Consider the following 24,059-nt stretch of genomic DNA (forward strand, 5'->3'; position numbering starts at 1 on the left):
CAGGGGATCTTCCCAATCCAGCGATCGAACCCACGTCTTGTGTCTCCTGCATCGGCAAGCAGGTTCTTTACTTACCCTTATGCTTGTATAAAAACTTTCACGTCATTAGGGAAATTGCTTAATTTCACAAATGTTTTGAGTCAATTACTAGACATGAATGAACATAGCGCTTGCCCTCCAGGAAGTCCTCAGAAGTTCACCGGAGTTTTAAGACCTTAACAAGACACTGGAGTGAAAACCAAAAGAAATACAGAAAGACTACAATGTACGGACTCCACCCTATTTTACTGAAAATTTAGAAATGTACACAAATGTATTTCTTTATGTTTTCTGGGTGTCCCTGGAGGCTCAGATGGTAAAGAATCTGCCTGCAATGCAGGAAACCTGAGTTCGATCCCTGGGTCAAAAAGATCTCCTGAAGAAGGGAATGGTTATCCATTCCAGTATTCTTGCCTCGAGAATTCCTCGTGAATATATTTTTTATGTCTTCTAAGCACAAGAAGGAATTTTAGCTTTCCTTGATGATTCATAGTTAAAGAACTGTTAGGTCTTAGCCTAGCCTTTTAAATAAACTCAGTTTGACCTTGAAAATAAACTGGTTCCAGAATGAATCCAGACTGTAACTTATTAACTCATGCTTTGAATATGAGTGATGTTTAAAGATAATTTTTATTGGAATATAATTGCTTTTCACTGCTGTGTTACTCTCTGCTGTACAACAAAGTGAATCAGCTATATGTACATATATCTCTCACCTCCCCCCCACCATCCCACTCCTCTGGGTCATCACCGAGTCCCAGGCTGAGCTCCCTGCTATACAGCAGCTTTCCACCAGCTATCTGTTTTACACATGGTAGTATACATATATTCATAAAGCTAATTTTTTGAAGAGGACATAATCACTACTCTCACACAGATCAAAAATGAACACATGTCAAGGATTTTAATTTAACTCATTAATTAACCAGGGAACCAATAAGATGTTACAATGAATTCACAAGAGAATTCAAAGAACACACACGAACACATAGCCAGAAAGGGAATGCTAAAATTAATTTATAAATAGATGCAAGCATATATCTATCCACAGGGCAATCAACAATTGCTTTCTACCAAACACAACTAATTTTAATTTCTATGGACAAGAATAATTTTTAATAATAAAGGTTTTCTACAACTTACAGAATTGTAAAATAGACCAAAGACAATAAAAAGCAGAGATAATATGGAAGAGTACCTTAGATAAGGCAGCCAGTAACTTTTTTTTTTTGGTTCATTTCAGTGTTTCACTTTTTCCTAACAGTGACCATGGAGGAGAAGATCAAAAAATCTAAGTAAATAAAAATTTTAAATGTGTACATCACAACAAAATATATTTGTTGAAATTCTTTGATATGTGTACTTAAGATCTGTGCACTTCATTGTGTATATAAATTTTACCTCATTTAAAAAATATTTTTAATCTTAAAAAGCTCTAAACTGACAAAACTTGTGAACATTAAAAACATTATTAATAAAATTAAAAGCTAATTAATACGCTGAGACTCGGGGGGAGGGGGCTGAAAGGATTGAGAACTAAAAATGAAGCCTTGGGAGCTGGTAAAAGACTCCTGGTGCTGAGGGAGTGGAATCACCTAACAGGCCTAAGGACTGGCCTGCAGCATCACCTTGATGGGAATGCGCAGGAGCATCAAACAGTGACACCTTGTGGTGATAACGAAAACTGCAGGAACAGCCACTGTCCAGGGTTTGGGAGGTCTGGGCTTTTCTCCCACCCATGTCAGTGTCCACAGGACTTCTTTGTGGGTTATGTAAATCCCAGGGCTCTGCGCAGTCCAGGAGAAGGGGGGGCTCCAACAAGGAGGTAATTGGCTAATTTAGTGGTTAGAGGCCTCTTGTTCAGTCGCTAAGTCGTGTCTGACTTTGTGACCCCATGGACTGCAGCAGGCCAGGTTTCCTCGTCCTTCACCATCTCCCAGAGTTTGCTCAGGTTCATGTCCTTTGAGTCGGTGATGCCATCCAACCATCTCATCGTCTGTTGTCCCCTTCTCATCCTGCCTGCAATCTTTCCCAGCATCAGGGACTTTTCCAATGAGTCAGCTCTTCACATCAAGTGGCCAAAATATTAGAGTTTCGAGGCTAGAGTCAGTTTTAGCTAACTCTAGCCTCGAAACTCATTTGCTTTGGAAAATGTTTAAAGACATCCAGATTGTCCACATTCATATTCATAGAAAAAAAAAATGAAAGAAAATACACTAAAATGGTAACAGCTTATATCTGGGTTGAGATTATACACATTTTTTATTATCTTTTTAAAGTTTTCTGTATGTTCCAAAATTTCAACAATAAATATATATCAGTTTGCTGTTTTGTTCTGACAGAAATATTTATTTTTCTCATAAACAGTGTACATGGTATACTACTGTGATTTTTAAATTTTTAGTTATTTTTATTTTTGAAGACAATTTTTAAGAACAGTTTTTCTTTTATCTTTTGTGTTTTCTTTTTTGCATTGTCGTGCAGCTTGTGGGGTCATAGTTTCCCAACCAGAGATTGAAACCAAGACCTCGGAAGTGAAAGCCCAGAGTCCTAACTACTGGACTGCCAGGGAATTCCTTTGAACAGTTTCAGGTTCATAGCAAAATTAGAAGGAAGGTCCAGTGGATGGACCTAGAGGTTGTCATACAGAGTGAAGTAAGTCAGAAAGTGAGAAACAAGCACCGTATAATATTGCTTATATGTGGAATCTAGAAAAATGGTTCGGATGAATTCATTTGCAAAGCAGAAACAGAGTCACAGATGTAGACAAAAACCTTACAGTTACAAAGGGGGGTGGAATGAAGTGTGAGACTGGGGTTGGCATGTATACACTACTATGTATCGCAGAAGGCAATGGCACCCCACTCCAGTACTCTTGCCTGGAGAATCCCAGGGACGGTGGAGCCTGATGGGCTGCCACCTATGCGGTCGCACAGAGTTGGACACGACTGAAGCGACTTAGCAGCAGCAGCACTATTATGTATAAAATAGATAACTAATGAGAACCTGCTGTACAGCACTGGGAACTCTACTCAGTGCTCTGTGGTGACCTGAATAGGAAGGAAATCTAAAAAAGACTGGATATATGTATACGCATAACTGATTCACTTTGTTGTACTGCAGAAACTAACACGGAGAAGGCAATGGCACCCCACTCCAGCACTCTTGCCTGGAAAATCCCATGGATGGAGGAGACTGGTAGGCTGCAGTCCATGGGGTCGCTGAGGGTCGGACACGACTGAGCGACTTCACTTTCACTTTTCACTTTCATGCATTGGAGAAGGAAATGGCAACCCACTCCAGTGTTCTTGCCTGGAGAATCCCAGGGATGGGGGAGCCTGGTGGACTGCCGTCTATGGGGTCACACAGAGTTGGACACGACTGAAGCAACTTAGCAGCAGCAGCAGAAACTAACAGCATTGTAAAGCAAATATGTTTAGTTTTATAAGAAACTACCCAACTATCGTCCAAAGTAACTGTACTGTTTTGTGTCACATCCTCATCAACACTCTTTTATTTTTTATATCTTTTGGCCATGTGGCATGTGGGATCTTAGTTTCCTCCCCAGGGATTGAACCTGCACCCCCTGCATTAGAAGGTGGAGTCTTAACCACTGGACCACCAGAGAAGTCCCAGTACATCTATTTTAATACAAAAAGTTTTAAGAGGAAATAACAGAAAATTCCTCAACATTATTATTATTGAAAAAATAAATAAATGTACACACCTGGTAAAGTGTCATATATTTTAGGAAACTATGGAATTAAAAGTAAAAAAGTCTCCCTCCTGTTTTCTAGTACCACTTGATAGAGTTTATCACTGTTCATACCTCCTTGTGTATGCAACAAGCAAAATGTGTGAGATGTTTCTTTACATTTTTTTTTCACAAAATGTATCATACTATGTGCACAGCATCTTACCCCACCTGGAGGTCTTTCTACATTAGCATATAGAGATCAACCTCATTTTTAGAAAAGCAACAGAATTCCAAGGAAAGATACTCCAAACACTATCTATCTAGGCCTCTGTCTGTGTGTGCCCTGCTGAGTCGCTTCAGTCGTATCTGACTCTGCAACCCTGTGAACCGTAGCCCATCAGGCTCCTCTGTCTATGGACTTCTCCAAACAAGAATACTGGAGTGGGTTGCCATGCCCTCCTCCAGGGGAGGCCTCTATCTATAAACATTTAAATTATTTCATTTTTTGCTATAAATACTTCAGTAATAAACATTCTTATACCTATCTTGACATATTTTTATTATTATATTTATACGATATACTCCTAGCAACAGAATTGCTGGTTCTCCTTCTAAAAATGACTGCACTAATTTGTACTACCATCAACAGTAGGAGGGTGGATTATCTTCCTCATTGTCAACATACTGTGTATTATCACACTTAAAATTTTTTTGCTGAGACTTCCCTGGAGGGCCAGTGGTTAAGACTGTGTTTCCAACACAGGGGGCACAAGTCTGATTCCTGGTTGGGTTACTAGAATGCTTCAAGATATGGCAATAAAAAAAGAAAAAAGTTATCACAAGAAAAAAGAAATTGTTTAAATTGCCAAAGGTTGAAAGCAGGAGGAGAAGGGGATGATGCAGAGAATGAGATGGTTGGATGGCATCACTGACTCAATGGACATGAGTTTGAGCAAGCTCCAGGAGATGGTGAAGGACAGGGTAGTCAGGTGTGCTGCATGCAGTCCATGGGGTCGAAAAGAGTCAGACACAACTGTGTGACTGAACACAGCAAGTAATACACGAAAAAATGGCATCTATATTTGTTTTGATTTGCATTTAAAAATTATTATAAATTTTTATAATTATTATACTTTATGATTTTATAACAATAATAATTTTTATAATTATTATAAATTTTTTAAAAGTGGGGTTGAGCACTCACTTCCCGCCCCACTGCCCCTGTCTCTCTCTTTGAGCTGCTTATTCTTATCCTTATCTTTTATCTGTTTTCCTATTGAGTTCTTGGTTCTTTTCATACGCATCTGTATAAATTCATAGTACATCAGAAATTAACCCTTGGTTTGTTACAAATACCTCCCCCATTTTGTCATTTTTTTCTGAATTCATTTAGGAACTATTATGGTTTGTAGATGTTTTTGTGTTTTCGAATTTATTTTTCTTCCTGATTTCTGAGTGCCTTAGTTTTAAAATTTAGAAAAATTCAAGTTGCTTGCATATGTGAGTGTGTATGTATAAAGCATGTCAAACACACAATAGTAAAAGCCCATTATCAGAAAGTTTATGGCACCAAACCATTCCTTTTGGAAGTCTCTACCTCCCAGGCCATGTGACTCAGTAAATAATATAGTCAGTAGCTTCAATAATTTTGTAAAGGAGTATCTCAGGGGCAAGGATTCCGCTTGTGGCTCAGATGGTAAAGAATCTGCCTGAAACGCAGGAGACATGGGTTCAGTCCCTGGGTGGGGAAGATCCCCTGGAGAAGGGAACTGATACCCACTCCAGTATTCTTGCCAGGAGAATCCCCAGGGACAGAGGAGCCTGGCGGGCTACAGTCTGTGGGGTTGTAAAAGAGTTGGACACTACTTATAACTATAAACAACAACAAATCTTAGGGGCACCCAGGCTCTGACAAGCCAGTCAGGCTCTGATGTTTCTTTTGCCTGCCAAGTGTCTTGGAAGCTTTTACTAACTGTCTCCCCACAAAATTCTTTTTTTCTTTTTTCAATGGTCAACTAACTATTCTGGTGAAAATTTTCTTCTTATGAACTAAGCAGGCTAGGGATACCTAGTGTGTAGTGTGTTGGGTGTCTGGGTGTGTTTCCCTGTGCGTGAAAGTGTATGTATTTAATTTTTTTCCTTTTTTTCATCCTATTTGGGTAATTAGTCTTTGCCTGTAAAAGCTTGGTGACACTGAGGATTCTGGAGCCAGATCTCCTCTAAAACACCCCTCAAGCCACCTCCAGCGCCACTCGTGGCTCTGTGTCTTGGCAAGCATCACCCCACACCCAGGCCGCCTCCCGAGTCATTCAGTCCAGCCCAGAGCACCCTTGTGTCTTCCCAGAAATGTCCTTGAATAGAGCAGTTCAGCACAGGGCATGGGAACTGGCCAGAGGCTGTAAATCCATTTTTCTCCTTGGCACTAAGGGGCTAGAGAAGCCCAGGCCGGCACAGAACAGCTGAAAAAGAGAAAAGCCAACATTCCCGGAGCGGCAACTCAAGGTCCAAAGCAAAGGGCCTCCTTCTGCCACGCTAAATGCAAACCATTCATTTAAAAAAAAAAAAAAAAAAAAAAAAAAAAACAGGAAAAGATACTGGTCTTGGAGGATAAAAAAAAATTTCACTCTAAAAAATTTTTTAAAAATCCTGCTCTAGCTCTTTTTACATGAGTATGTGTCAAGTGATACTTAATTTCACAATTTTTCAGTGACACCTCCTTGAAATGAATTTCACCCTTCTGTCTATAAAATAAATGTTTCCCTGATTCCGTTTGCTAGTTTCTCTTCCTGTCTGGGCCTTCCTACAATTGCAGCATCCTACAACACCTTCCCTTTAAATTATCTTTTCCTGGGACTTCCTTGGTGGTCCAAGAGTTACGACTTCCCCTTCCAATGCAGGGAATATGGGTTCGATCCCTGGTCAGGGACCTTAGATCCCTCATGCCTTGAGGCCAAAAAAACTTAAAAGAGAAGCAATACTGTAACAAATTCAATAAAGATTCTAAAAAATGGTTCACATCACAAAATGTTTAAATTATCTTTTCCCAGGCATACTTGGCAGGATTCTGTGGCATAGCTAGCAGAAAGGTGACCCGCCTTCTGCATAACCAGACCAGTCTCCCTTCTCACTCTGTCATCAAGGAAGTAGGTTGGAGTAAGCAATGCTGGGAGTCTTGAGGAGGAGGAGTTACTTCCTGGACCCTCAAGGCCCACAGGCCCCTCTGCCTCAATGCCTGGACCTCACCTGCTCAGGTGTCATTGGCTCTGATTGTCACTAGGTGTTATAGAAAACAGGATCTGCCCATCCCCACCTCTATCACCTCCATCCACTTGAGATGAGCTGGGAGCTCTCCCTAGGCCTTAGGCTGAGCATTGCTCGGGGTGAGTTTCCTTCCTGCTCAACATCTAAAGACAAGTAGTGACATGTGTAGTTTCTTCCTGTCCTGCTGCTGCTGCTGCTGCTAAGTCACTTCAGTTGTGTCTGACTCTGTGAGACCCCATAGACAGCAGCCCACCAGGCTCCCCCATCCCTGGGATTCTCCAGGCAAGAACACTGGAGTGGGTTGCCATTTCCTTCTCCAATGCATGAAAGTGAAAAGTGAAAGTGAAGTCGCTTAGTCGTGTCCGACTCTTCTCGACCCCATGGACTGCAGCCTACCAGGCTCTTCCATCCATGGATTTTCCAGGCAAGAGTACTGGAGTGGGGTGCCATTGCCTTCTCCATTCTTCCTGTCCTAGAGGCCTTCAATCTCCAGATTGGATAACTCACCTTTGTGGGGTGTATTAGTAAGGAAATCTAGAGCCAATCACCTCTCCTCTGGTGGATATCTGGAGTGGCCATGTGATTTATTTATGTATTATTATTATTTTTTAATTTTGCCGTGCCAAGTCTTAGTTGTGGCATTCAGGATCTTTAATTGTGGCATGTGAACTCTTAGCTGCCGCTTGTGAGATATCTAGTTCCCTAACCAGGGATTGAACCTGGGCCCCCTGTACTAGGAGAGCAGAATTTTAGCCACTGGACCATGAGGGAAGTCCCAGCCATGTGATTCAGACTCAAACAACCAAATACTCTTTTCCTGGTCTTGGAACCTTGAGAGGAAGGCAGGCAAACAGATATGGCTAGAGCCTCACCAGAGCTCATGGAGTGGACAGCCTGGGCTGTTTTTGCTAAGAGATTGTTGCTGTGGTTTGGGGGACTTGACTCCCTTTTCTTGGTTCCTGACTATTTTCAAGCCTGATACTTCTGTTCCCATTTACTCTGTAAGTTCCCTTATATTCTTTCAATAAGTCCCTTTTAAGTTAGCCAGAGTCAGCCTTTGAAGCTTCTAACCAAGAGCACTCACTAGTACAACTAAGCCTCTGTCATCCCTGTGGTTTGGAGGATGGAGAAAAGGAATCACTGGAAGAAGCAACCCTGCTCACTGTACTGGACTTGTTCTGGGCTTGCTCACTGTCCAGGCTGGTCTTAGGGCACTGGCGTGGGTACCAGGACCATTATGCCCCAAACTGGACTTAAGTGTGACTTGCTCTCTATCTAAATGTGGGGTAAGTTGACACTGGCCAGCACCAACTTCTCAGAGAATCAGGCATGGCATAGAGATGGCTAGGTCCTAGATTCTCCTGTGACAAGACAGTGCCAGTTTCTTGACCTCATGGGTTGTCTTGGGAGAGAAGCAGAGGGAAATGAACCCTTAGACTACTGGGAAGTTTCAGCTGTATCCCACCTCTCCAAACCCCTTCCCCAACCAAACAAATATCTTCCCTTTCGTTGTAAATTTCCATTCCTCGTGGAGATGAAAAAGTGGAGATACAAGCTTTGTTAATACAATATCAAGTCCAGAATTATCATGTTCAGTCATTTTGGAGATCTTGCTTTTTAAGAATTCTGACCACTGCAGAGGTGGTGACTGGGAATTATGCCTGCAGGCACTTAGATTTCTCAGGCCAGCCTGGAGTGGTGCTGTTTGTATGTGATCACTTTGGACTAATAACTCGAGATGCTACCGTACCAGGGACAGAGCATTCAATAACTGAACCTCTCGTTGCATCTTTATACTTAAAGAGGTTAATTAGTGAAAAATGGGTGAAATTCAAATAATCTTTGGAGTGGTGCCGACAGCTTTCCAAGAGTGACATAAAACTCAGAAGCTATAAAAAGACAAGACTGAGAAACTTGACAGCATAGACGTGTCAAATTTCTAAATAAAAAACAAAACAGCAAAAATCGAACAGCATAATGAGAAAAACAGGAGAGGCTTCTGTGACAAACAAAGGAATCCTTTTCTTAATAAGCTAAGAGCTTTTTCCAGGCAGGGATCAGAGTCTCTTATCTCTCCTGCATTGAAAGGCGGGGTCTTTACCACTAGATCCACTTGGGAAGCCCAAAGAGCTTTTACAAGTAAATTCAACTTTAAAAATGGGAAGAAGATATGAAAAATCAGTTCATAGAAAATGAGATTAAAATCACCAATAATCATGAAACATTTCTCAAACACTCATGAAATGAAAATTAAATTTTCATGAAAATGAAATTTAAATAAAAATTAAATGTGGTCATTTGATTGTGCTGCTGCTGCTAAGTCACTTCAGTCGTGTCCGACTTGATTGTGCATGCTCCCAATAATTGTGTTGTACAAAAATATACCATTGTTCTATCACAGACCATTAATTATTGACCAGACGTATTAATACCACTTTTGTTACGCAAACGTTATTGATCAGAGACGGTTCAATATTCACTAACATAACAAATCAGTGTTAGTTTCTGCAAATATCACCTGGTCAATAATGTTAGGAGTGTCTTTCTCTCTGGCCTTGTATTTCCCCCTTGAATTTCCAGGCAGTTATCCACCTGCTGTCATACATTGATATGACAGGCATTTCTTTAAGAGCACTGTGAAATGAAATATTTCTTGCCATATCGGTGGACAAGAAATGTCATAGCTATCTGCGATTTTCTCTCTCCAGATGTGAATTTCTGAGCTATGCCAAAAAGCAGCACCACTCCCTACGTGAGGAACTTAAGGAAGTCACGGTCATCAGTGACTGTGCTGTGCTGGACTTGCTCTGTCGTGTCCAACTCTTGACCCCATGGACTGCAGCCAGTCCTCCAATGTCAGCTGGTGAGCCCTAAGGGAAAATGCAGGATGCTGGCCCCAGATAGCTGAGATGCATATGAAAGAAATGACTTCAATGATCCCAAACTCTTGCACCTTCCCATACACAGAAGAGCACTAAATTCCTTAACTTGATATCTGGTTTTTCTTACTGAACAATAATCTTTGTTGTGCAGATTACCTGCTCCCTTCCTTACAAACTTGTATATAGCCTGACTCCCTCTCCCGCCTTCTGGGAGCTGTGTCTTAGGGCTGAGATATTGTCTCCCGGGCTTGGAGTCCTGAACATTCCCAACTGAACAAAAGATTCTCTACTTTCAAGTTGCGACTAATTTTTTAGTGGACAGTGCCAGCCACTGAAACCCCACAAGAGAGGCCAGTCTGTCACTCTCAGCCCCCCAGTGCCGAGACTGGTAATAAGTAAGGCTGGGATAACTATTAATAACGAGGCGACGTGGAGCAGGTGTGCTGGGGGCGGTGACTCCGCCTAGGGCGGTATGATGAGGCAGGTTCCATACAAGAGGAAACACAGGAAAGAATGGGAGGTCCGCGGCAGAAGAGGCGGGACAAATCTCTCCTCCTGACCCAGGAACACCACGTGCGTAAACAAAGGGGTGTCCAGAAGCCAGGTGCGAGCCGGGGGCCGGCTGTGGGAGGGGCGCCGGGCTGGGCGGGAAGGGACTTCTCTGTGCAGATTCTTTTCCTATTCAGGGGCCGCTTTCGGCTGTCGAAGGGCCTAACAAAATTATCTGCCACACAGTTACAGCTGAAAGGGAGCTTCCATCCAACTTTCCCTTTTTATAGACCACTATTTGGAGGACATAAAGAAGTGGAGTGATCTGTCCCAGGTCACAGGTCTGGGGCCCTGACTGCCAGTAGGTGGATTTTCCCGCCTGGGTTCCTCCCGCACTGCGCAGGTTATCAAATCCCCAAACTCTGCTCCCTGGCCCGAGGTCGCAGTCGGCTCGTGGGGACTACATCTCCCACAATGCCTTCGGCCCAGCCTCCCTCCCGCCGCCAGGCTGGGTCCGTATTCGCCAATGGGAAAGCAGAATTTCCAGGGACCGTTCTCGGTGGCCAATGAGCGCGGCGGGGGGGCGGGCCTCTCCCGTCCATTGTTCTCGGTGCCCCTCGGGCTTGAGCCGCTGCGACTCCGGAGGGGCCGGACCGTGCCCGCGGGCGCTTTAGCGCGTGGAGCGACCGAGGAAGTGGCATCCGGTCTCTGGAGAGGTGAGCCCGGAGACAGACAGCCGGAGCCGCGCTGGCCGGGGGAGCAGCCCAAGGCCAGGGGATAACGGGCCTGGAGCCAGGGCGGGCAGCCCTGCTGGGGGAGGGGCGTCGGGGGCCGTGTTCGTGTCCTGCGGGCCCCCGGCTGTCCGAGCTTAGGCGCTAGGTCGGGCTCAAGGAGCCGACCTGAACTCTTCTCCCTAGCGGCGAGCTCCTTGTACATCCAGCCAGGGGCACAGGCTTTAGACTGAAAGGCACAGTGGACGACATCCCGCGCAGCTCATTTTAAAAAATGGGGAAACTGAGCTTCTGAGGGGGCGTGTCTGGCCCCAAGTGGGACAACGCTTAAATTGTCTGGGAACGGTTTTCCTGCCCCAACCCCCCCACCCCCCCCCACCCCCCCACCCCCCCACCAAGTTAAGAATTGTGTTATAACTGTTTGTTCTAGCCATTTGGTGAATACAGTTTGAGAGCTCTAGTGTTTCCACTGGCTTTTCTTTTTTCTTCTTTTTAAAAAGTTTTCCCGGGAGTGTTTCTGAGTCTTTATGCTGTAGTGATAATTTTTAAAAATACTTCATTGCCTTTTAGTCTTTGTTTTAAATAACTGCTCTCAACATTTTGTAGAATTTCTATCCAGGTTTTTTTTTTTTCCTTGTGTATGTGTTCATTTTTAAAAGGAATTGGGGTCATACTGTGTCTGTGGTTTTTCTATCTTGCTGGTTTTGTTTTTATTCATTAGTTTTCTTATTAGGATTATCTGAAATCATTAATGATTAATAATTATTGTCAGCATAATTTTTTAAATATTTAAAAATACATACATCAGAGCACACAAATCTTAAATTTCATATGTATGCTCTTATGCAGCCATTGCCAAATCAAGACATAAAACATTTCCAGCTCCTTTGAGCCCCTTCTCAGTAACATTCCCCTACCCCCTACCCCCCCCACAACGCACCCCCCCCCTCACAAATGTAGCCATTATTACATCATCAGCGTAGTTTTTAGTACATTTCACTGTATGGATGTGCCATAATTAACCATTCTCCTGCTGCTGGATTTTAAGGTGTCCGTTTTTTTTTTGCAATTAGAAACGGTTGTGTGTCCTTGCAAATATTTAGTAAATTTAGCAAAGATGATTATTTTAAAACATAAATTCCTGAGGGGCCATGTATAATAATACAGTTGAGATATTTCCTTCCTTTCACTGAGGCTTACAGTGCCTTGACATCTGATCCTTTGTAAATTCTTAAGACGTTCCTTTCAGATTAGTAGGATGGGTGTTCTTATCTGTTTATTAGGTAGTCTGTGAGATTGTGTGACTGAGTTGTATGTTAGGTCAAGGTCACTGACTCTGCAGCAAATCTGAACTTAGAGCAGGATAGCTCTGTCCTGGGTTCTTGCAAGGGCTTTGAATTTCTCATACTCATGCTTTGGTCTTTTGGGAAGAAAAACACTGTATTTTGTGCTTGTGATTCTTCTCTTGCCACAGAGATGGTTTCAGGAATAAGCCATTTTTCCTTTAAGAGGGACAGGAAACTTCTCCTGATTTGCGGATGTAAGAATCATTTGGTGGCCTGACCTGGGCTGTTGTGAGTTAGATTGTTTTAGGACCTTTTACTTATTGATCCTAGTTCTCTCTCTCATTCTTAGCCAGACCACTTGTTGAAACTGGAGAAGGGTGCCGTCTTCTCAGGGAGCCTGCCTGGAGAAGACTGAAGGTCAAGATCAGAAGCCTGAGTGATTCCAACCCAAGGACGTGGATGATGGCCTCAGAAGGGCCAAGAGTAACTGCTCCTCGAAGCCCTGTAGTCTGCCTCCCTCAGAAGGAGGACAACCAGGAGGAGGAGGTGGCCACCGTGATCCTGGAGGACGACTCCTGGGTACAGGAAGCTGTGCTGCAGGAAGATGGCCCTGAGACCGAGCCCTTTCCCCAGGGTGCTGGCAAGGGCAGCCCCCATGAGGACGTGGCCGGAGGGCCGCAGGGGGCACTCGGCCGCCTTCGAGAGCTCTGCCGGCGCTGGCTGAGGCCAGAGATGCACACCAAGGAGCAAATGCTGACCGTGCTGCCCCGGGAAATTCAGGCCTGGCTGCAGGAGCATCGGCCTGAGAGTGGCGAGGAGGCGGTGGCCCTGGTGGAGGACTTGACCCAGACCCTTCGGGACAGTGGTGAGATGGAGAGCCTCACAGGGAGAGGGTGGGAGCTCCCTCCCAGCCCAAGATGGAGGGGTGTGGTGTTTGCAGAGGAGGAAATTCAGGTGCATCCCGGAACCGAGTCCCCATCAGCCCATCCCGTCGGTCTGTGTGCACGTGATCGGCACGCTGTCACCCCAGATGCCCTGGTTGTGTTCAGTGACAGTTCCAGAATTTCAGCATAAGGAATTACTCTTTTAAGTAATAAGAGTAACTTTTAGGGCTTAGAGGACTATTTTTTTTTCCTACTTGGCTGTGCTGGGTCTTCGTTGCTGCTCAGGCTTTTCTGTCGTTGCAGCGAGCGGGGGCTACTCTCCAGTTGTGGTGCATGGGCTTCTCATTGCGGTGGCTTCTCTTGCTGCAGAGTGGGGGCTCTAGGGCACAAGAGCTTTGGTAGTTGTGGCACATGGGCTTAGTCGCTCCGTAGCGTGTGGAATGTTCCCGATCAGGAATCAAACCCATATCCCCTGCATTGGCAGGTGGATTCTTTGCCACTGAGCCCCCAGGGAAGCACAGGCCTACCGTTGGAGCCACAGGTACATGTTAGCACAGTTGTTTGTGCTGTAGTTGATGGTTGGGAAGCTGATGGAGGTAATGAGGAAAGGGACCGAAGACCCCGGAGACCAGCTCTTGGCACCTGCAGCTGGTTGTGCAGTACACATCCAGATATTTTAAGTTCTAGCAGTTAGATAAACCAAATCCTGTTTTTTTTTAAGTGATTATTTTTTGTGAAATCATAATAAATGACGAGTAAGCCAGCTAATAACTAGGGACTTAGTCTCTGGTATAAAGTCATCTTGGGCTCTTGAAAGAGTAATTCCAAACTGGAGCTTTTTGCAACTTAATATATTTGTCTCTGGTTTTATTATTACCTTGTGGACCCACACATGCCATTTAGCCACCCTGCCTCCTTTCTGGTCTTCAGCTGTAAACTGGGCTGCCTTGATTGCCAAATGTTTACTGCAGATCTGCCTGTGCCCCTGGGCTTCCGGGGTGCTCAGTGGTAAAAAAAATCTGCCTGCCATTGCAGGAGACGTGATCCCTGGGTCGGGAAGATCTCCTGAAGAAGGAAGTGGCAATCCATTCCAGTGTTCTTGCCTAGGAAATCCCATGGACAGAGGAGCCTGGTGGGCTACAGTCCATGGGGTCCCAAGAGTCAGACATGACTTAGAGACTGAACAACAACCACCACCTGTACCCCTAGGACTATTTCAGGACCCATGGGAAACGGCAGCTACCTTTGTGCTGATGAGAACTGCAGAGGTTCAGGGAAAAGGGTTGGAGGGGAGAGGAGAGGCAAGGTCAGTGAAGGTTTTGTGAATGACGTGACCCTTGAGCAGGGGTTGAGCTGGTGGGGGGTTTGGAAAGGTGTGGGGGGAGGGGGAGGTTGTGGCATTCCAGGAGCTGTGCTAAGCAGAGGCCTGGAAGAGTGGACCCCTGTGGGATCATTCGGGTGACCGACTGTAAGGAAGACTGGTGGATTGGAGTGGAAAGTGTGTTTTTAGGAAGTGGTGCGAAGTAGGGTTTGGGGGAAGGGTGGGTGAGGCTTTGGCCTCAGCAGGTTGTAACCTGGGCCCCAGGGGCCGGGGAGGATGCTGAACTCAACGACAGGGTTCAGGTTTTATGCTGGAGGTGGGAGAGCAACTGGGAAGCCGCCTGGACGCTAGGTGTGCAGTGATGGGGTGGGGACAGCAAGGGAAGGGGAGGAGATGGGACACGTGAGAAAGAACTCATGGTAACACCAGCCAGCACTGATGGATCCTCTTTTTGGGCCAAGCAGTATGCCTAGCGTCTTATATGCAAAACTCACATAGATGTCACCACCTTGAGAGATCGGCAGGATTATCATCACCAGGGAAGATAAATGACTCCATTAAGATCATGCCCCCAGTATGAGGCTGAACAAGAATGCCAGCTCAGGGGTCTGAGGACGTGGCTCATGTTCTTAATCTTTTCATCACAAATGAGATGCGAAGTCCTAGTTCTTGGTAGGGTATTGGAAAGAGGGCTACAGATGAGGACTGTAGGTGACTCATCTGTAGGGTCACTAGGTGACTAGAGACTTCCCTGGTGGTCCATTGTTTGAGTCTCTTCGCTTTAAATGCAGGGGCCACAGGTTCAATCCTTGGTCAGGGAACTAGGTATTACATGCCGTGAGTGAGAGTTGCTCAGTCGTGTCTGACTCTGCAACCCACCAGGCTCCTCTGTCCACGGAATTCTCTAGGCAAGAATACTGGAGTGAGTTGCCATTTCCTTCTCCTACATGCTGTGAGACATGACCAAAAAAACCTTTTTTTAAGACAAAGGTGACTAATTCAGAGGCATCTAGTCTAGAGGATTCAGAAGACTGGGAAGGGAAGATGGTTTAGGTGCGGAGTTGTAACAATGCCCAGAGACTTGGGAGGTGTGAATAAAGCTGTACTTTGGAGAAGAGGGTGGTCATGGAGGTTCCACTGTGAGCCCAGGCCTGCACTGAGCACCTTACACCTACATCTCACTAATAATCCCGTGAAGTGTGTGGGACCATCATGTAACAGAGGAGGGGATATGGACATTCAGCAAAGTCAAGCTCTTCTTTGAGAGCTGGTTCGTGGTGGAACCAGGATTCAAACTCCAGTCTGTTTGCTTCCACATGTGTTTGGGGGGATCTCAGAGGTTTTTTTTTTTTAATATTTATTTTTATTTATTCATTTATTTGGCTGCACTGGCTCTTAGATGTGGCTTGCAGACTCTTACTTGGGGCGTGCAAGATCTAGTTCCCTGACCAGGGACAGAACCTGGGCCCCCTTCATTGGGAAGCCATGGAGTCTTAGCTAGTGGACCACCAGGGAAGTCCCTACCCCAGGTTTTATTTGAAGCAAGGTCCCAGATGGTCTTTGACCCTGAAAAATAACTTTTAATTTTACTCTTCCTGCTTAAAAAAAGCAAAAGCCTCTCATCCTTTTTAAAAAACCTTGTTTACTTTTCTAGCGGATGTAACAAGTCTGTGATGAATATCAGGCTCTTGAGTCAGAGGCTAAAGAGAGGCCAGAGGGCTGAAGGGCTGAAGAGAAGCCCCTGGGCTATTGTGCAGTCGGAGTCACAGAGCAGGGGGTCACGTCTCACGAGGCATCTCTGACGCAATGACTGGCCCCCACTGTGACCGCCTTCCCCACCTGGCTTGTTGGAGGGGCTTTGTTTCATCTTTCACAGGACATCCCAGATGGAGAATGTCCAGACTGAGCAGCTTGTCAGATTTCTGCCTCTGAGGTCATCTTCGTTGGTTTTCATTTCTTCAGCATGTGTTCCTGACCTGCCTGGTGATTGCTCAGAGGAACCTCTGCAGTGATCTCCATCTCTTGTCAAGCATGTCCTCAAGATAAGACCACTTGACCTCTAGTCTGTTTGTCCAGCCTGGGACCTTTGGTCACATGTTTTACCCAGTACGTTTTTAAGACCTGGTTAGACCATGTTGTTTAATATTTGACTAGCAGGCACCTCTGGGTGTTCCCAGATCAAATATCTTGTCATTTCAGTTGAGACTGGACTTGTATTAATAGTTTTGAAATTTATTTTCCACAGTTCTGGAGACTCTTTTAAGTCCAAGATCCAAGTGCCATCAGATCTGGTGAGAACCTACTACCTGGCTCACAAACGGATTTTTGTTTGTTTGTTTGTTTTTGTTTTCTTTTTTTTAACTAATTAATTAACTTGGCTGCATTGGGTCTTAGTTGCAGCACGGAGGATCTTCCTTGCGGTGCAGATGTTCTAGTTGTGGCACGTGGGCTCCAGAGCACTCGGGCTCAGTAGTTACGGCTCTCTGGTTTAGTTGCCCCCCTGCATGTGGGATCCTAGGTCCCCAACCAGGGCTTGAATCTGAGTCCTCTGTGTTGCAAGGCAGATTCTTAATTACTGGGCCACCAGGGAAGTCCCTTATATTAATAGTTTATGAGGTAAAGTTCATCTCTCTTTGCGTTTCCCAAGGACATTTTTGATCCCTGTGCATGCATGTTCAGTTGCTCAGTTGTGTCTGACTCTGCGACCCCCAGACACCTCTGTCCATGGAATTCTCCAGGCAAGAATACTGGAGTGGTTTGCTGTGAACTCCATTCCCAGCCCTCATTAAGGCTTTTGCTATTTCACCAGACTGGCAGGAGCCTCCAGAGGGAACATGCTTTCAGCCTCTTCCGCCTGCATGGCAGCTGCTGCAGTCCTACCTGAGCGATGGGGCACTTCTGCTTACACATCCTCTCTAGTCCCCCAGTGTCCCCGGATCAAGCACGACCTCTTTGTTCTGCTCGCACTTGTGGCCCTGTGTGGCCTGGCCCAGGTGGCCCCTGGCTGGTCCTCCCCTGATCCCCTCACCACAGCCCTCGCTGCATTCAGATCATGCTGTTCCTTGAACATAGCCTGTGCTTGTAGCTTTCACCTGTGCTGCTGAATCGTGACTTGGAATGGTCTTGTTCCATCCCTGTGTGATGGTCATCCTCTGAGTACACACCTTTGGACACCTACCTGCTCCATAAAGCAGGTGCTTACTTCCGGCCTCTCTTCCCCATCCCTAGATCTACCACCTAAGAGCATCTCTGTCACCTCTGCTTGAAGTCATTGCCCCTGGAACATTCAGATTCTCCTTCTCTTTTGGCTTTGTATCATATATTGTTTTCAGATTTTTTTTTTTTTGATGTGGACCATTTTTAAAGTCTTTATGGAACTTGTTACAGTATTATTTCTGTTTTGTTTTGAATTTTTGGTCGCAAGGCACGTGGGGTCTTCGTTCCTTGACCAGGGATGGAACCCACACCCCCTGCATTGGAGGGTGAAGTCTTAACCACTGAACCATCAGGGAAGTCTCTTGTTTTCTGTTTGTATCGGTCCTCATCTTATTTTTTCTAGGAGCCTATAAAATCCCCAAAGTCAAGGAACCTGTCTTCTTTTCCATTTTTTTTAAAAACAGCACGCAGTACAGTGCCCTACACATAGTGGAGACTCATTGTTGTTGGAGTGAGAAAAATGAATCTTTCCTGTGTGGAGAAACAACTGCTGGGTCAATGAAGGAGGCAGATGGATAGCTTCATCATTCCAGGCTTATCTGCCTTTCCCTTGAGAAAGCCAAGCTAAACTTGTGTTTTAAAACATAATGGGGTCAAGCCCAAAGTTAGCACAATATTCCAAAATCTCAAAAGGGAGACTGGGTAAGACCTGGGAGAATTCTCAGGCTGGGAGGCAAGTCAGGCCAGGCAGCTTAGTACAGCAAGAGAGGACCTATGCCTTTTTTTTTTTTTTTAATATTTAGGTATTTATTTGACTGTACCCAGTTTTGGTTGCAGCACACGGGATCTGTAGTTGCATGAAAACTCTGAGTTGTGGCATGTGGGATCTAGTACCCTGACCAGGGATTGAACCCGGGACCCCTGCATTGGGAGCGCGGAGTCTTAAGCCGCTGGCCACCAGGGAAGCCCCGAGAGCACCTGCTCTTAGGTTTTCACTCTTGGAAGCTCTGTATTAATTCTTTGTTTATATTTAGCAAACTCAATGGGTATTATCATCTTTTATGCTGTGTTTTTTTTTTTTTTTACGCTGTTGTTAAATACATTTTTATAATTTTATTTATTTATTTGTTTAGGGCTGTGCTGGGTCCCTGTTGCTGTGCGGGCTTCCTCTAGTTGCGGTTCGAGAGCTTCCCATCACAGTGGCTTCTCTTGTTGCAGAGCGCGGGCTCTAGGCATGTGGGCTCAGTAGTTGTGTCTCCCAGGCTCTAGAGCATGGGCTCAGTAGTTGTGGTACACAAGCTTAGTTGCCCCACAGCACATGGAATTATCCCTGGCAAGGGATCGAACCCATGTCCCCTGCATTGGTTGGTGGACTTTTAACGTAAAAACACTGAGCCAGCAGGGAGCCCATATACTCTTGTCAATAAGAAGAGTAGAGAGCAGTGAAGGGTTATAAAGGTATATGTCTTCTTAAAGCCATGATTCTCAGGTTCAGAACAACATCACTTTTAATTCACTTAAATATTTGAAATATATACCACACAGAACTCTTGAGATGTAACGTTATTACTAAACTATTTAGCAGTCATTCATTTAAACTGATAACAGCTCCTTGCTGTTTTTACCAGCACTTCGTCTTTCAAGCAGTCAGAGTTTAGGGGGAACAATGGTCCAAGCCACCTAGGTGCTATCAGGTTCCCACCAGGCTCGCCAAGGCAGCACCCTGATGGGGAGAATCCCACTGGGGCATCAGCTGTATGAGAATTAGAAACCCACTTCTGCATTTCAAACCAGTGGCTCTGACCGTGGTATTGAGACCCAGCGGTATGTCACAGTCAGGTGGGAGGGACCCTTCAAGAATTGTGAGCCTAACACACACTAAAGCACTGATGTCTGTGACCAGTGATCTCGTTGTTCACTTACAGCACATGTACGCTTATCCCCATATTGACAGCAAATTTCTCCACACTTACTCTATTCTGATATGCTTTCTAGTATGGGATAGAAAGCAGAGGCCTCTGGCTGGGCAGGGGGACACACATGGCCCTCTGAATTCCATGTGAGCCTAGAGCCTGGGTCAGGGTAGGAAAATGCAAGAACCATTGGTTTAGGATGCGTTGTAATTGTCTACTAACTAATAAGGGTCCTTTGGCAATTCAACAGTATTTGAATGGACAGTGGTCTGACCCTTTTGAAAAAACTAAAAGTGGATCTCTGCTTCCTAACTTACACAGAAATAGAGCCCTGCTTCACAAGTTACACAGAAATAAATTCAGATGAGTTACAGATCTATACTGTAAACCATCTGAAATCACCTATAGGAGAGTATTTTTGGAATCTTGCAGTGGGGTAGGACTTCTTAATCTTAAAACAAGTCATCAAAGCTAGATTGGACTCATGAAAACAAACAAACAAAAGTCCTTTATATTAAAAAGATACTTTGAAGAAAGTTCAAAGCCAGTTCAGAGACTGGGAGGAAATATTTGCAACAAAGCCTGCAGTGTAGCAGATAAGAGTCAAAATCTTGCTCTACAATTCATAAAAAAAATTCATAAAAAAGAGCATCTACAATTCATAAAAAAAGTCAACCCAGTGGAATAAAAGGTAAAAGATATGACCTGGCAATTTAGAAATGAATAAAAACGAATTATATCCATAAGAAAAGACGTTCAGCTTTACAGATTACCAGGGAAATACCCATTAAATCGAGATGCTATTCTGTAGCCTGTGAGACCGTCAGAAATGGAATAGTGGGACTTCCCTGGTGACTCAGTGGTTAGGACTTCGCCTTCCAGTGAGTGGAGTGTGGGTTTGATCCCTGGTCTGGGACCTGAGATATTCCACATACCTTAAGGGCAAAAGGCGAAAATAAACAATAGAAGCAATATTGTAACACATTCAATAAAGACTTAAAAAATGGTCCCATGTCAAAACAAAAACAAAAACAAAACATTGAATCATGTTTAGAAGAATTCTCTGCCTTTTTGAGCATTGACTTCCTTTCAGACTGATTCCAGAATTCTTCTAGTAAGTAATGTTTTATTTATGTGTTTATTTTTGGCTCTGCTGGGTCTTCATTGCTGTGCAGGCTTTTTCTCTAGTTGCGCGAGTGGGGGCTACTCTCTGGTTGTGGTGCGTGGGCTTGTCACTGCAGTGGCTGCTCTTGTTGCAGAGCACAGGCTCTAGAGCTTGAGAGCTTCCGCAGTTGCAACCCTCGGGGCTCTGGAGCACAGGCTAAATAGATGTAGGGTCTTCCTGGATCCGGCATTGAACCCATGTCTCCCACATGGGCAGGGGATTTCTTCACTGCTGAGCCACCAGGGAAGCCCCTCCCCTTTGGTTTTCTTTTCTCATCATTATAGGAAATTGAGTACAAATTGCACATTTTTCCTCATTGTTTCAGATTTTGAGATCCAGAGTGAAAATTGGGAGAGCTCCAACCAGGACATATTCGAGGACGTCGAGTCCCACGAGATGTTCTCAGACGTGCCTGAAGGGGAAGGCATCCCGCAGTCCGACTGGGAAAGTGACGTGGAGAGAGACTGCAACCCCCAAGGGCCCCGGAGAAACACCCCCAGGAAGGACCGCGGGGTGGTGCCCGCCCCGGGAAGGGAAGCTGGCCAGCTCATCGGCCTCCAGGGCACCTACCTGGGCGAGAAGCCCTACGAGTGTCCCCAGTGCGGGAAAACCTTCAGTCGAAAGTCCCACCTCATCACCCACGAGCGGACCCACACGGGCGAGAAATACTACAAATGCGACGAGTGCGGCAAGAGCTTCAGCGATGGCTCCAACTTCAGCAGGCATCAGACCACGCACACCGGGGAGAAGCCCTACAAGTGCCGGGACTGCGGCAAAAGCTTCAGCCGGAGCGCCAACCTCATCACCCACCAGCGGATCCATACGGGCGAGAAGCCCTTCCGGTGCGCTGAGTGCGGCAAGAGCTTCAGCCGGAGCCCCAACCTCATCGCACACCAGCGGACGCACACGGGCGAGAAGCCCTACTCGTGCCCGGAGTGCGGCAAGAGCTTCGGCAACCGGTCCAGCCTGAACACGCACCAGGGAATCCACACAGGCGAGAAGCCCTACGAGTGCAAGGAGTGTGGCGAGAGCTTCAGCTACAACTCCAACCTCATCAGGCACCAGAGGATCCACACGGGCGAGAAGCCCTACAAGTGTCCCGACTGCGGCCAGAGGTTCAGCCAGAGCTCGGCCCTCATCACCCACCGGAGGACGCACACTGGCGAGAAGCCCTACCAGTGCGGCGAGTGCGGCAAGAGCTTCAGCCGCAGCTCCAACCTGGCCACGCACCGCCGGACCCACCTGGTGGAGAAGCCCTACAAGTGTGGGGAGTGCGGCAAAAGCTTCAGCCAGAGCTCCAGCCTCATCGCCCACCAGGGCACTCACACGGGCGAGAAGCCCTACGAGTGCCGGACGTGCGGGGAGAGCTTCAGCTGGAGCTCCAACCTCCTGAAGCACCAGCGGATCCACACAGGCGAGAAGCCCTACAAGTGCGGGGAGTGCGGGAAGGGCTTCAGCCAGCGCTCCCAGCTGGTGGTGCACCAGCGGACGCACACGGGCGAGAAGCCCTACAAGTGCCTCATGTGCGGCAAGAGCTTCAGCCGGGGCTCCATCCTGGTCATGCACCAGAGAGCCCACCTGGGGGACAAGCCCTACCGCTGTCCCGAGTGCGGCAAGGGCTTCAGCTGGAATTCGGTGCTTATCATCCACCAGCGGATCCACACGGGTGAGAAGCCCTACAAGTGCCCCGAGTGCGGCAAGGGCTTCAGCAACAGTTCCAATTTCATCACCCATCAGCGAACTCACCTGAAGGAGAAGCTGTACTGAAAGGGCAGAGAGGGAGGGAGCATGAGGCACAGGGGGCCCGGGAGAGGGACCAGCCACCCTGCCCCCATGCAGGGATGCGTTTTTAGAGGAGCCGTTCCTCCTGAAGGCTTGTTGCCGGGATCTTAACCCCTGCTCACCCTCACTGCTAGGATCCCGTCACGTCAGAGTCAGAGTCAGACAGCGATAACCAAGCATGGGAACGGAAGCTCAGAAAGTTCAGTCCATTTCCTGTGACATTTCTCGACTCTCTTGGCTCTGTCCCTCCTGAACCTCTGTGCCTCAGTTTCCCCTTTGATAGAACAGGGGGGATAGTTCTCCGTGTGCAACAGAAGCCAGCGGGGCCCTCGTTTCAGAGAGAGGCCCCAGACCTGGTCCTTCTGCTGCCACTGTTGGGGGCTGAGGTCCCTTCACCCGAGCTGCGAGCATCCCAGGCCCCCTGCCTTGGCAGAACTGGCTCTTCCTGCCTCTGGGTCCTGGGTTTGGATCTCCGGTCAAGGCGGAGGGCTTCTCCTGTTCTGAGTCATCCACAAGAAGGTAAAGTCCTTTCCTAGAAAGTATCAGGAACATGGAAACACGAGGGAGTCTAGCCAGGAACCTTTCCATTGATAGGAGGTTGCCCAGGACTGCCAGGGAAGGCATGACGGAGAAGCGACGTGTTTACTTTTGTCTCTGCTCACTGTCCTGGGATAAGTCGGCTGCGGGTGGGGGATGCACATACTTTTGCAGAGTTTCAGTTTTCGAGTGTGAGGTGTCATCGGAGCCCCCCGCTGCCCCCCTGGTGGGTGGTGTTTCTGTCTCATTCCGGGTGATCCTCCTGCACTCTGCAGGGTGGCCTTGCATCTTTGCCCACCAGATCCGTGGCCCTGTAATCGCCACGCTGTGTACTTGTCGTTTCTGTCTTACATACGCAGACCTAGAGTTCCATCTGGTAGCTTTTGTGTACAGAGAGCATTCTTTTTAAGGTCAATTTTGAGGCCGCATCGTCTGTCGCCTGAAGAGATCTGGGCTTGAATCAAGAGAAGGTGTCTCCCTTAATCTTGGGACGCTCCTAGGGCTTTGTTCTCGGCCATGAAACAGTCGAGACAGGATGATAGCAGGTGAAGGGGTTTGTTAGGAGGGAAGAGGATGGTAAAAACAGGTTTTTCTCTCCTATGCGTGGGGTCTGCACTCAGAACGCACCTTGGTTTTTACAGGATGGCTGCTCCAAATCACCTAATAAAGTCGAGTCCCATTCTTTTCCCGAGTCTGTCTTTTCACATGTGTTAAAAACCCAAACTTGAGTGTTAGAAAACCTGTGTCTCACTTCCCCATTCCATCCACCCGCTCACCTCCTGCCTCAGACCAGAAGTAGTCCAAGACCTTTAGATTAAAAGGGTCACGTGCTTCAAAGAGCACAGCTTTAAGGCAAACCTGGTCCCAGGTGTTCGACCAGTGCGCACACCTCTCCACTTGCCCTTTGCCATCGCTG

General features: G+C 46.4%; 1 protein-coding gene across 4 annotated transcripts; it reads left to right on the top strand.

Moving 5' to 3' along the window:
* The first annotated feature begins 10,956 nt into the window (after positions 1–10,956).
* Positions 10,957–23,829, top strand: ZSCAN2 (zinc finger and SCAN domain containing 2). 4 transcript variants are annotated; one of them, XM_027521313.1, is made up of 4 exons: positions 10,957–11,084; positions 12,735–13,250; positions 16,836–16,881; positions 21,150–23,829. In XM_027521313.1, the coding sequence occupies exon 4, from the start codon at positions 21,221–21,223 to the stop codon at positions 22,589–22,591; it is 1,371 nt and encodes a 456-aa protein (XP_027377114.1). In that variant the 5' UTR covers positions 10,957–11,084; positions 12,735–13,250; positions 16,836–16,881; positions 21,150–21,220; the 3' UTR covers positions 22,592–23,829. The 4 variants fall into 4 exon arrangements, with proteins under 4 accessions (XP_027377114.1, XP_027377115.1, XP_027377112.1 ...); XM_027521314.1 differs by having other exon boundaries at positions 21,150–21,235; XM_027521311.1 differs by lacking the exon at positions 16,836–16,881.
* The last annotated feature ends 230 nt before the right edge of the window (positions 23,830–24,059 follow it).

Source organism: Bos indicus x Bos taurus, chromosome 21 (assembly GCF_003369695.1).
Source record: "Bos indicus x Bos taurus breed Angus x Brahman F1 hybrid chromosome 21, Bos_hybrid_MaternalHap_v2.0, whole genome shotgun sequence".
Classification (NCBI taxonomy): Eukaryota; Metazoa; Chordata; class Mammalia; order Artiodactyla; family Bovidae; genus Bos; species Bos indicus x Bos taurus.